Source organism: Neodiprion virginianus, chromosome 5 (genome assembly GCF_021901495.1).
Source record: "Neodiprion virginianus isolate iyNeoVirg1 chromosome 5, iyNeoVirg1.1, whole genome shotgun sequence".
In the NCBI taxonomy this organism is placed as follows: domain Eukaryota; kingdom Metazoa; phylum Arthropoda; class Insecta; order Hymenoptera; family Diprionidae; genus Neodiprion; species Neodiprion virginianus.
Window position 1 is genome coordinate 6,379,747 of NC_060881.1, and position 14,027 is coordinate 6,393,773.

The 14,027-nt window shown below is 35.6% G+C and overlaps 1 protein-coding gene and 1 long non-coding RNA gene across 2 annotated transcripts; one reads left to right on the top strand and one right to left on the bottom strand.

Moving 5' to 3' along the window:
• Positions 1-383: 383 nt before the first annotated feature.
• Positions 384-711, bottom strand: LOC124305841 (uncharacterized). Its single transcript, XR_006908461.1, has 2 exons — positions 602-711; positions 384-461 (listed from the first exon to the last, which is right to left on the bottom strand). It is a non-coding gene; the product is annotated as an uncharacterized LOC124305841 (long non-coding RNA).
• On the top strand, positions 709-4,250 carry LOC124305836 (uncharacterized). The gene is made up of 4 exons (XM_046765734.1): positions 709-795; positions 2,093-2,285; positions 2,362-2,506; positions 3,829-4,250. The coding sequence occupies exons 2-4, from the start codon at positions 2,094-2,096 to the stop codon at positions 4,116-4,118; spliced, it is 627 nt and encodes a 208-aa protein (XP_046621690.1). The 5' UTR covers positions 709-795; position 2,093; the 3' UTR covers positions 4,119-4,250.
• Positions 4,251-14,027: the final 9,777 nt, after the last annotated feature.

The window sequence follows — 14,027 nt, forward strand, 5'->3', positions numbered from 1 at the left end:
CACACACGTTGCAGACCGTGCAAGGCAAGTGTGTACAGTTTGAATTGAATTCGAGTAAAAATAAGAACATCGTTTAAAAATGGAATGTGGTGGAAAAGGGAGGGGCTGAGAAATTCATAGATTTACGTTTGTTATACGTGCCGCGGATACACACCAGATATAACTATCGGACTGACTCATACACTTCGGCAGTAAAATTTATTGACGGAGAACTCGCCCGCCTCACATTTGCGCAATGTTTATACGTATATGGATACCTGGCACTTGTAACAGTGCAGTAAAATCAGCGATGGGGATATCGGGTAAATATTTATGGAACATTCACCAAACATCGCGATAATATCACTCTGAGAGGCCGATGGAAAACTCGCAGTCTCTGGAGGTTGCCGGATGATTATTTTCTTCATTCAAAAATTTCGATTCTCTCTGCATTCGTTTACAATTCGTACAACCGGTTGGAGCTATACGATCCGGAAAGTAGAAAAAAAAAAAAAAAAAAAACTACAGTCATTTCAATATTTTCTAATTAAAACATTTGTGCAAGTGACGAAATTTCTGTTAACAATTATTTGCTTGTAGCTACATTCGAGTTTTTACTCACCTGCTGTTACTCGTGAAAATCTGGCATAGAGCTTGATGCTGATTTGGCAAGTGTCGGAAACGCGATGAGATAATTAAGGCTCAAGCATTAAACGGATGACTGGTCTTGCCTGGAAGATTACAACGAATATCACCGGTCTTGAACTTAGTTCCTCCATCGGAAGCATTGTGTTTATTACGCTTCCGACAAGGAAGGTATCCCAGATCGATCTCTCCGATTTCATTTCTTTTGTATTATGTTACAGTAGAGTAAAAACTAAGCGACACCTATTTTTTTTTTTTTTTTTATCTGCCATCAAAGACTTTAAGGGGGTGAAACCACCCTCCAAAGTTTCACTTCGTTAGAATGGCCGTAAGAATCGTGTTGAAAATCTGCTTTCATTCTTCAAGATAGTTCGCCTTCGCGGTTCAATCGCGAGTGGATTGATCGAATTTGCATCACTTCGCCCCGCGTGTGTGAGAAAGACGATGAATTCCCTCTCGGACAACGGATAATTCTCAGTATGGGTCGTGCATGTCATTCCAGTGCAAATGGCATAACTTGAACTCGACTCGTAAAAAACCCGAGACGCAGTGAAATTATAACCATGCAGCAGGTGATGTAGCCGGAATTGCACCGCAGCGGCGCCAGTCGCACTTAAAATTTAAACCTTGATTAAAAACCTCGGGTGAAGTAATACACCGAGCGACAGCCTTATTTTGATTTTCACGGTTGGGGGAAGGCTGAGGTTGTTAAAAATAATAGACACCCCTTCAGTCGTTCATAATTGTGCGCGGTACAGAAAGTAATTGTTCAAAGAAAGAAGGAAATCGCGACTCATTGTCTGCGTGGAAAACTACTAACAATAAGAGGGTAGAGCTTTTCCAACAATAAAACTCCCACCGTACATTAAAGCTTCGCGATTCTGCTGCACTGGTCGATCAAAGCTCGCGTTGAAAAAGATCGACCTGCATTTTGGCCGCGGAACCTTGTGCAGCTCTGCACGGGCATGCCGGGTAGCAAAGTGACGTATCGATCCGCAGGGTCACCCGGGGTCACCAAAGTTCAGAGCCTCGGAGTTCAGCAACCCCGTGGAAAATGAATCCGTCCTCCAGCTGCACAGAGCCAAACACCTGTTATTTGTTCATTCAATTTTTCACAGCATCTCGTCTTGTGTAATTCAACCGTGATCCCAGAATTTCAGTCCAGGGTTAAGTTTTCTAGTTCTCGTTTTAATGTTCACGATAGAACTTACAACACGCAAACTATTGTATTCACTGTGAATTCTTAACAAACAATTTTCGTATTTAAGATGGCGTCGTCTTTAAAATCTTCAAAAGTCGATATCTCTGACGGTTACAGTCGAACTCGAATGAAGCTTAGCAAAAATATTCTTGCCATCGGTCCGAAGCTCTCTGAATTTTTCCAAAATTTTTTATCACCGTGATCGAGAATAGCGGTCTCTTGAATTTTCGAAGTGGGAGCAGTGTGAGTAATTCTCTTGTTTTTCAGTATGATCGGGGCCATGCCAGCGGTGGCTGTCCGCCACGAGCGACGCAGACAAGAAAAGAGGCTGAAGCGTCCCAGCCAGCTGTACCTAGGTGGTCAATGGATGCCACCGCCGCCAGGTTCGCCGCCAACGCCGAGTCCCCACGGTCCCAACAGTCACCTAGAACCCTTGCCGGAGTTGTACCTATGCGGAAAGGTAGCTTACCGTTCCTCGATTCCCCCGTTCGAACTCCATCGTGAGTCGAACGTTCAACTGATTGAAACGCTTGCAGATATCCGGTCTCCACGCAGTCGTCGTATGCCTTCTCCTCGGAGCCGTCGTCCTGGTCGTTGGTCTGGTCCAGCTGGCGCCTGGAGCGACGACGACCGATCACAGACTCGTCCTCCTCGTAGCCGGGGCGGCTCTCCTTTTACTGGGTGAGAAATTGCCCCCATTACCACAACTCCGTCACTACACCTTAGAGTCATTCGAGAGTGAGTTGAACTGCACCCGCAAATCTGAAGCACCAAATGAGTATTCCGCCGCGATGACCACTAGCTCGTGAACGCGACATCTTACGGCTGTCTTGTCGCGTTAGTGGAGAGTTAAAAACGATGAATAATAATTTAACCGAGTCATCCCCGCAAGGCCGTGTCTGCCCGTGAACCTAACGCTCGTAGACAGGATCAGATCGGACGAGACACGTTTCTTCGAATCCGTGTCCTCCAATTACGCGGTAATGAAATTCTGGAGCGGGGTTGAAATTCTGAATTTGAAGGGTTCCGAAAGCGCATAATTTCAAATTACTTGGTGTCGAAACTTGAAGTAATAAAATCAAACTTTGAAGAGACAACAAAATTTCGAATAGTCGGAAACCCGACGGCTCAAAGTTCCGCAATATGAGATTCCAAAAATTCAAGTTACGATAGTGCAAAATACCGAAAAATAAAGTTTCGATAGAGTAAAATTCCGAATAATAAAATATGCTCGCACTGCATAGTCTACTCAACGATTGGGTGTAAAAAAAAATCAGAAAAACCGACCAGGATTCCGAACGTAAAAATATCGAAAATCTGAAACACGAAAAGAGCAAAGTGGTGAAATTTCACCAAGCCAAAAATTCACAGAACTAAATAAATCTTGGATCACTCGAAATTTCGATGCTTCGGATCTCTAAATTTCCTCATTATCGCACTTTCGGAACTTTGACTTGTCGATGTTGTGCCCTTTCGGACCATTCGTAACTTTGACGCTTCGTCAAAGTATAATATCTGTACTCTAAATATCGCTACTAAAAAAAATTCGGAACTTGTCGCTTTCGAAACCTCTCGATTTCGGAATGTCAATCCCGCCCCAAAATACTGTCTAAAACTGCAACCAGTCTCTTTTCTTAATTTCGCCCGTATAATCCGTCCGAGCAGTTAATTAATGAGCACATAGCGTATAATACACTGGTCGTTAAAGCGACTTGTACAACGGAGTCTCGTCGCCTTTGAGCTCTATAACCCGGGTTGAAAACACGAGGGTTGTAAAAAGATGAGACATGAAAACCAGAGAACGAGCGAAACGATTCTTTCGAAGAGGCAAGTCAGACGGACCGAGTCGAGTCGCGTCGAGTAGCGAGATAGGAAAAGAGACAAGGGCAATGGAATGTTAGGGAAAAGTGATTCGAATCCATCCCTCGAGCGAGTTGCTCATTATTCGTTTATCCACGTTCGTGAGTGTCGTAGTTACCGTATTTCCCGCCTCTTCTTCGCAGGCATCGCCCTGGCGGGTGTCAGATGTTACGTACTTCACTGCATGCCTTTGCCGGCCCAGCTTTCCCCAGTGGCAACCCCCGTTCCTCCAATTGTCACTGACCCGCCGGCAAGAGGCGGGACGCTGGACCTGCTGGTCGGTCATCAGAATCAAATTATTCACCAAAACACTCCGGAATTGGACGCGCTGATGCAGACGGAGAACCAGCATCACCATCACCATCATCATCACCACCACGGTAACCACAAGAAGAAGCGAAGCTCCCAGGGCTCTCACACGGAGGAAGCCTAACGGGGCTGATAACTGATCGAACTAACTCCTCTGCGGCTGATAATAATTTTTCGGTATAATCGAACGGCAGAAACAAAACTATAGGTAAAAAAAAACACACTCAGACACACGTACACAAAATGGAAAATAACAAAAAAAAAAAAGAAAAAAAAATACAAAACGGCAACAGAAAAAAAAAAAAAGAAGAAGAAGAAGAAGAAGAAGAAGAAAACTTACAAAGCAGAACTAAACGGGGATGTGCCTAATCGAAAATTATGCAATTAACAGAAAATATGATATATCCTGAGTTCGTAAAGTTGTTGCGCGCAACGTTAAGGGGGTATTCTAGTGTAGAAATTTGAAAAAATCGATTTTTTTTTTTTTTATATTTTCAAAGCTTAACCTTTTAAGAATGTGTCCTTGAAAGGACAAGTCAAAATTTCAATTATTTTCAGAGATATAGCTATTTTAGTGACACGTCTTCAATACTGGCTCGGCTGGAACGAATACTTTAAACGCGTTTTTCTCAAAACTACATTTTTCAAAACGGTTGACATGATTTCTCAAGTTCTATTGAACCGATTTACTTGAAATTTGGTGAGAATCTTCTCAATACATGTCTCTATCGCACGAACCATTATTATAACGAAATAATAATTTTTACTATTTTTAAAAAATTCAGAAACGTCCAAAAAAGTCAAAAAAAACGTATTATTTTTTTCGGACAGCCGTAATTTGGCAAAAAAAAATTTTTTTTCGACTTTTTTTTGGTTAGTACGATAGCTGCATTTATGTAGATTAATAATCTTTTTTTTTTTTTTTTCTGATGACCACAAGGGTAGAAATCGTGGCGACGAGGATACTGCCTTTTGTTTTCCCCTTCCACTTCAAGGACGCATAATTCCATGAAAATTTATTTTTTTGTTTTTAAATTCATTTTGTGTGCTCTTAATATATAAATAAATAAATGATGAAAAAATGGATAGTAAAAATATCAATAGCTTTTATTTTATTCACCGTCAAAAAATGCTCGAAATTCGGGCCTCTAGACTAGAATACCCCCTTAAATCCATAAGCCCGATTGTGAGTTGAGGTGAACGGCGGGTTTCTGTTACCTTCTTAAATCTTCCAGGGAACAAGATTAAGTATAGCGGGAATGAAAATTCAAATATATGTATCTAAGGAAGAACGCTCGGTCCATAATTTTTGACAGTTAACGTTAATGAAGCTAATTTGTGTAACGACGAGTCGAGTAATAGACGTACCACTAATTTCGTTACAAAATTGGTGTACGAAAGGCGCTTAATTTCCGCAAACAACTACTTGAAACGTGTAACGTTATAATTTAGAAAGATGATTGATGGCTTATGTACGTGTTTGTTTTTCAATTATTCGCTGACACATTCGAACGAATGTGGATATAATATAATTATGCATACGTAGGTACATACGATGAAAATCCGATATGCAATTTTACGATAATAAGAGACAAACAATAATTTGCCTTTCAAACGATGAAGTTTTATCGGTCAAACATTTCGTGAAAGTTGTACCTATACATATTATACATTAATATATAATATAATTATATATAATCCGGATTATCTGTATAATGAACTGCGATAGTCTTTTCGTTTATAAATATTTTCCTTCATTTCTATTTCTGCACATCGTCGGTTTCTTATCATCCAGCACGGAAAAAAGTAAATGTGTTCGCGGTAAGTTTCACTTTATTAGCGAACTAACTTCCGATAGTATATAATTTTATACCGCGTACATTATTTATTACAAATATATAACAAACTATTTTTTATTTTTTATTTTTTTTTTGTACTCTGTAAAAATCAAAGCTAGATATTGCTTTATGAAAATCAAATTGCGAGAAATAAGGTAGTAAACAATGAATGTAGCTGATAAAATCTATTGGTTACGATGTACTAATTTTATTAAAACTAAAAGGCTTTCCGCTTCGTCGACGAATCTTCGATACTTTTTTGGTAATTTTGAATCCCGATTGAAACAGGGATCGAGTATCAATGCGCGTTTGTATTGTTTAAAATTTTAAAGATTTCTTGGTGCTTCGTGTTAAATTAACAATTAGAATGTTGAATTATTATATAGTTGCTTTACACTTTGAACTGTTTATTATATTTTACTAAGACGTTTTTTTCTTACAACAACTTTTACAACTGTATTATACGTATATCTATATTCTTGATGGGATCTAACAGCGAACAAATCCTTGTACGTAAAAATTTGCGTCCTGTGTTAATCTTCGATTTAAAAACACCCGAGAATCTGCCGAATGAATAATCAAAATTTTCTTGAGAGAGTAATTATGTCGCGTTCGTTAATTAAATGAGGAACAATAATTAGAAAAACAGAAAAAGTTGTCACTGCAGTCAGAGTAGAATTTCAAAAGTATCACAATCAAAACCCGTGCATTATCAAACAATAAAGAGGAATCGATTGAATAAATAGTCGTGAAGCGCAGATTTTTAGAATCACGAAAAATCAACGTCTCCGGTCTATCATATGCCGGTATTGTAGAATACGATACTATCGGTAAAGTAATCAGCGCAGATTAAATCTAAAAATGCAAAACGACAGCTTTATTTGATGTTTAATCTTAAGGGTTATACAAACTTTAACCCCTCCCCGATTATTAATATTATTATCATCATTATGATGATGTTATATAACATGATACATACATATACATTATAAATATATTCTATGTACACTGTATAGCGTATTGTAAAACTTTTTCGACCAAAGTGAAAATTGTGTTACGAATGTGTTGAGTACCCAAGTGCGAATGGACGTGTACAAGGATAAATTGTAAGTGTGCCAATATACAAATGAGATGCAAGTGTATATTATATTAATCGAACGACAAATGTTATTCGAATGTTCAGAAATAATTTTCGACAAATAACAATACTGAAAAAGGTTTGTTCGCGTCTCTTGCCTCGTACTTTTATGCAGTCTTCTTATTACATAATAATATATAATATATGCTTAGAATTTGATATTTACGATATTGTATATGTAAAGCATAATAATGCGCATAATATATTTATTATAATACCGATGAAAATCGGACATTCTTTACGCGTAAATTATGGATGTTTTCATTCGATATTTAAGACGTCGTTGAACTGTATAACGCGTCTGATTTTTTCACCATATATTTAGTTTAACAAAAAGAAAAAAAAAAAAAAAAAAAACGCTGCAATTTTTCATCGTTACACGTATATTTTATATTCGCAATCTTCACCCCTGAAACAATAAAAGTCTCTGTAATCAGTCAGTTGCGTAAGTTTCAGTACTATTGGCATATATAATTATTTTAGAGGCGCAGCGTTCTCTTCGCTACTTCATTTGGTTACCTTGAAGTTTGTAAAATGTGCAAGACCGAAACCTAAAGTTGAAGTAAATACGGAAAGAAAAATGTCACTGATTGAATCACGTGAATTTTTTTGTTTCTTTGCATCATCAATTAACGGCTGATTCAATTTAATTATACTTTGCATTTAGTGCGACAAGCTTTAACGTGCGGGATCGAGTAAAAAGAAAAAATGAAGAAAAAAAAAACTAGGAGTATTAAAAACTGTATATATACAAAACCCGATCTCGATTTTCAAGAATATTGATAAGCCGTTATAGGCGGAAATATCAATATGACATAACATGAAATGAACAAGTATTTGAATACGATAATTAACATGGTATATAATTATATACTGTACACGATGATTATTAATTATATATATGCACTGTATAACGCACGCGCACTGTTATATCAATGGTACGTATTTATATAGGCATTCCATGTCAATTCGACCAGGTCATGACAGTCATGTCTTTTATTTATCCAAAAATAATATTAAATTTTTTTCTTAATTCTTTTTCAGTGCAATGGGATACAAAAAGTACCTGAATTTATGTTTGTACACTCTTCTAAAAAAAATTCACCACGAGCGGTGACCGTTGAAAGTTGGAAAAAAAATACCCGATCCCTAGGAGATTTTTTTTATTGAGCGTTATTTTAAGAAAAATGTAAAAAAATTAATTTAAGTATTTTTGAGGTACTGGAAGGTCTCATAAAAATTACGAGGAAAACAAAAAAAAAAAAAAAAAATTAAAAAAATAATACGAGGGTCTGGATCTAACCGAGTTGGCATGGAATGCCTCATATATACCTGATAATAAGATATTACGATAAGGCAATGCGAGGCGGTCGCAAATAATTCTGTACAACCGTATATTTGATTTCGGGTGTAATGAAAATAATCGCACAAGCTATTTGAGAGAAGGGCCAAAATGATGAATATTAGAGAGGAAAAGAAAAACGAACTTTTTTCGTTTAAAAATTGAAAATTTCACAAGAGCAAATCAAGCATTGTCGCATCAACGATAAAATCGCATATACGTGTATCTATACGATATAGGTGATAATTACATGATTCTGAAGCATCCCGTACCGATAATTATGTGCACGATCATATGTATACTAAAATAAAAAAATATATATATACATACATACATACATATATACATGTATACATATATTAAGGTACCTATCGCAGAATCTTTTTTCAAACCGAATCTCTCGATAAACCTATAACGAGGTAAGGAAGGTATCATAGCGAAATACCGTTATACAAAACGAAACGTGTATTAAAAAACATTTATGTACCTAACAATCGATATATACGCGATGCATTATGGAGAAGCAACTGTGCCCTGAGAGCTTGCGTGTCAAAATCACACCTATACACATGAAAACAAACGTCAACTTGTCGTCACATGAAGTACGAAAGAATTTTAATATGCAATAATAATAATAATAATAATAATAATTAGCTCCGAATTATTCGAATTTGCTTAGACATTTCATTTTTTCTTTTTATCTTTTCATCACATCGACTTTCAAACAAATTTATCTACGCACTGAATCTTACGAATACAGAGCCTTATTAACGTTTGTTTGTGTGATTTTTTTTTTTTTTTACTTTTTCTCGTACCTTTTTTTTGTGTAAACGTACACAACTCCTTGATATAAGCTGGTGCTGAGAATTGTTGTTGAATCGCGACGCGCAAGTTCCGCATACTTGACTACCGCTGGGGTCCACTTATATTTATTAATATTTCCTATACACCTAACCTGAAAACATTTCACAACAAAAAAACCATGAAAAAAAATACACACACGGATATATATATATACACATAAACACAGGCACACACATACTCGTAAAATATCTATAACATAGCTCTATACAAGATGTTTATCGATATATATATATATACATATATATATTAAGAATTTAAGGATTTTAAATTCATAAATATATTTACACATTATACATAACTATAATATTATATCTTATGAGCTTTTCCTTTCACGTATATACATTATATTATATACGCATATACATATATATTTATTTATTCCTGTGTAATGAAAAAATGCTTTTTTTACACCGAATTATAAAAAAAAAAAATCTAACATTTAAAATGAAATAAAAAGTTGAATATAAAGTTATCGTGAAGAAAAAGGAAGGGAAAAGAAATGCGAAGATCTTGAATATGTTCAAATTCCTAGTATATGTACAATGTTCATGTATATATGGGGTAGTCCAAATGAACGTGAACAAATATACATTTTCTAATTTTTTCGACTTTTTTCATCTGCCGTTTAAGAGTAGGTAATTCAGATCTTCCCTAATTGGAAAACTGTGCATTGAGGAAAAGGTTGTGAACAGGAAAAATTGTGTCATTCTCTGAATTGTTCGAAAGTTGTTTAGTATTTTCTGGAAATTATAAGCCATCGTTTTCGACAAAAAAAAAAGTCTCAAAAACTACGTTCACAAGAAATTTAAAACTATTTGTGTATTTTCTCGAATGAAACCTGGATTGAAGAAAAGTTGCGACCGAGTGTTACAATCCGATAACGTGCACATTGATGTGCAAAAGGAATCTTAGCTTCACAATCAAAACTTCAAAAAAAAAATCGATTTCTGAGATATTTTTGTCGAAAACGATGCATTTACGTTTTCCAGAAAATTCTGTCAAAATTATTTTCCAGCAATTCCGAAAAAAAAACACATTTTTTCCCCCAAATGCACAGTTTTCAAGTTACGGAAGATCGGATCTAAAACATCTAAACGGCAGTTGAAAAAAATTTGAAAAAATTATAAGATGTATATTTGGTGGAGTAAAAGTAGGAAATAAATCAGCACCCAATTCGGTGGTGTTCAAAATCAAACCTTGTTCTCGTTCATTTGGACTACCCCATATATAAATATATATATATTTACGTTTAATATTGATAGCTTACGTTATATTAAAAATTTCCCTCGGCAGACGAAATGAACTCGAACACCGATCTCATTGTCGTGTTCGAAATACTGAATTATTGATCTTTTTAATCTTGTATAATATTTAGAGGCAGATAGGAACAAAATTATTTAAAGCATGAATGGCAGTTTTGACAAACGTGAAGTTTTTCAAACCGCGAAATTTTCTTCAGTATTTAAAGTACTCGAAATGTTTAAAATAAAAATAATTAAATGAATAAATGAGTTACGTAATAATGACGGAAGATAAATATATAAAATGATATAAAAAATATATATAATATATTATACATAAGTAAATGAATTAATAAATTTAAAAAGAAAACCACGTTCTGACCACACATTCTTCTAATTATATGTCATTACTGCGGTTTTAACTTGATAACTGTTTATAGCCAATTAAGAGAGAATGTGTATAAAAAAAATTTTAACAAAGACTTTTAGTTTACCGTTATTTTGGCGGCCGTTATTTTGGCTGTGGAAAATTTTTTCGTTCCCAATCTGAAAATATAATGAAGATGTTAAAAAAAAAAAAAAACATTTGTGCAGTAAAGTTTGAAGGTGCTCGGATAATTTCAACCCGTGCTTGAAGTGATTGAAGTGATTGAAATTTTAAATAAAAAATACACATATTTATATATATATTTTTGATACGAATGCTCAATTATTTCTTACACACATAATATCGATGAAAAAAATTTATAACTCAGCACACTCTTTGGAAGTACTATGAGTTAAGAAATGCAATTTTTGCTAATTATTCGAGCTATGATTTTTCTGCTTACAAACATTACACGTGTAATGAAGATCAGTGTTTTCAATTTTTCAAATTTTTTTATCATCGCTCAAAAAATCTGCAAACATTGTATTTCATACCTCATGATATACCCAAAGAATGAGATGTGCTATAAATTTTTTTCATGGATATTATACGTGTAAGAAATATTTGAGTATGAGTATCGAAAAAATATACGTATTTTTCAATTGAAGTTTAATATTATCCAAACGCCTATAAACTCTAAACACATTTTTTTCCACGCTTTGATTATATTTTCGGTGTGGGTATGAAAAAATTTTACCAAGGCCGAAATATCGGCCGCTCTAATATACCTATACATATATATACATAATCTAAAAATAATAAATGATAATGAACACAAAGCACTGCAGCCATCTGTGAATATTATAACCTTAACTTTACGACAACTAACTTTTAATGCTAACCTCTAAGCCATGCAATTATTAATGCTATTTGATGCAGACTTACAACATAACGATATGTGCATACAAACATGATAACATGTACAATTACATTTGTTGTGACATGTGATCTGCAATTCTACGCTTTCGGGACGTATTTTTATTTTTTTTTCTTCCAACAAAACCGCTCGATTTCTTTCGATATATATACATATATTTCTAAAAATTTACGACGAAGCGATAATTTTAGTTTCTGATACGTGGGGGGAAAATTAAAAAAAAACAAAAAATTGATCCTCATCATACTTACATTGTCAATTTTCTAGTCACTCTCTACGATGCTTTTTATACACTGTCTCAGTTTCGTTACAGATGTCATTCAATATTACGATTAATTTTCCCACATTTAACAAATCCCTGAAAAAAAACTAAAAACAAGAATAAAAACACTCATATTGAATAAAATTGAACTATGTGGTAAAGTATTGTAACCCTGTATGTGATTCTATTGTAAAACTCTACACAACTATTGTAAACTTTCAGAGTTTAATAAAGCGTTTTCACTAACAGTAAATTATACGTAGAGTGACGATCAGTCGATCATCAACGTCAAGTTTCTCTTTCGTCGATTCCTAAACTCCCCGAGCCAACGAAATGAAAACGGTGAGATTTTTCGTTACATCTGATGAGACGTAAAAATGATCAATACCGACATTATCGACAGATATCAGATCTGTAAAAGCTGCGTTACCGACCAAGTATCAAAAGCTTCGCTTACCCAGCGGGTCGGAAAATGAAAAGCCTAAAAAAACCGTCGCGACGCGACGCGATGCTCGAGTTTTATTAATAGCCACCAATCGGCTGCCGCAATTTCGCACGTCGTCGTTGTCCAATCAAAGCTCTCAGATTCCACCCTTGTTTACTGGGACAGCCAATAGAAAACTGGGAAAATATACTGAATCGGGGAATCAATTTCCACCCCTAAGAATGAACGAAGCAGACGTGACCAGCGTGGGAAACTAGATTCATTCAGCACCAAGACTGTGCCGAAAAATACGCCTTACGCGTTACGAATTTCTTAACCGCGGGAAACCTGATAAACGTGATCGTCGAGTTGTTGTCTTTTCAATTAAAATCACCTGACGCTCGATGCAAGCGCACAATTATCTGTAGGATTTTATTAATTTTTAAGCACTGAAATAACCGAGGTTCGAAACATATATTAACAAAAGTGTTCGATGAACATTTTTTTTCTCAATTAATCTATCTAAGGTAATTGAAAACCTTTTATTTACGACAGAAGCCTGGACAACTCCGTAAGAAAATAATTATTGTATGAACGAAATTGGAAAAAAAAACAACTATTCCGCTTGAATAGTATAAATGAGTCGGTACTATCCCCCCCCCCCCCCCCCCCCCCCACATTATAAACTAACTCAAAGACTGCACTTTCAGACCTCTCAAAATTACATACGACGATGGAGAATTTTAATGACGTTGAAAAAAAAAATTTAGGTAGGTATCGCAGCTGTCGGTTTTACTTGCATGGGATAGACTATACGATATACATGAAGAAATGAAACGAAATGCGACTGCGATTTTTAATCATTCGAAATTACTGAAGAATTTTTCTCGACCTGCGATAGTTCGTATCGATGATAACTATCGTCAAAACGGCATACGAAGCATACAATGTCGATATATGTGATACGAAAAGACGTGTCCTACAAGACTTTTGTCCCGCATTTCAGCCACGTTTTGACGGTAAATAAAAAAAAATATATATATATATATATATCTGTATTCAACGCGTGGAAGGAACTCGATAAGAACCCTGGATGGTAAAAATTTTTTATATAATTTTTCCGAGTTCAAGTTTAGTAGAAAATTGCGTTTATCTCGATAATAAAAACCATTTTACGTAGTATACGGTTGAATAAGCGTGCAAGGAAGAAAGAATAAAGACGGAAAAATTTCATTCGCTGCAGCAGTGCGGATAAACAAAGGAAAATTTTTTTTTCCACAAAATCATTACAAGGATGACGCCAATTCTCGGGACACGAAAGCGAGGAGTAAGGTTTAAACAAAATAAAAGCAAAATAAAAACAAGAAAAAAAAGTTAAAGAAAAAAAATCACGCACTCTCCGTATAAAAACGTACAAGTTTCGCGTTACTCGTAATTACGTATACATACATGTGTGAAAAAACCGTGATCATCAATTTATTCCCGATAATTCCGGCGATCGTCAATTCGGAAAAAATTGCGAGCCTTCGTCTCTCGGAGAGCTTCACCCCGTCGCCATGTCTGCCGCCACCGGGGATGTTCCCCTGCGTGTCGGGGGGTGGTGGTGGAACGATGGAAGGG

Excerpts from the sequence above, each read along its gene's own strand:
- LOC124305836 (XM_046765734.1), top strand. The coding sequence starts at position 2,094 with ATGATCGGGGCCATGCCAGCGGTGGCTGTCCGCCACGAGCGACGCAGA. Across the intron at positions 2,286-2,361 it reads AGTTGTACCTATGCGGAAAG|ATATCCGGTCTCCACGCAGT; the intron begins GTAGCTTACCGT and ends AAACGCTTGCAG. Across the intron at positions 2,507-3,828 it reads GGCGGCTCTCCTTTTACTGG|GCATCGCCCTGGCGGGTGTC; the intron begins GTGAGAAATTGC and ends TCTTCTTCGCAG.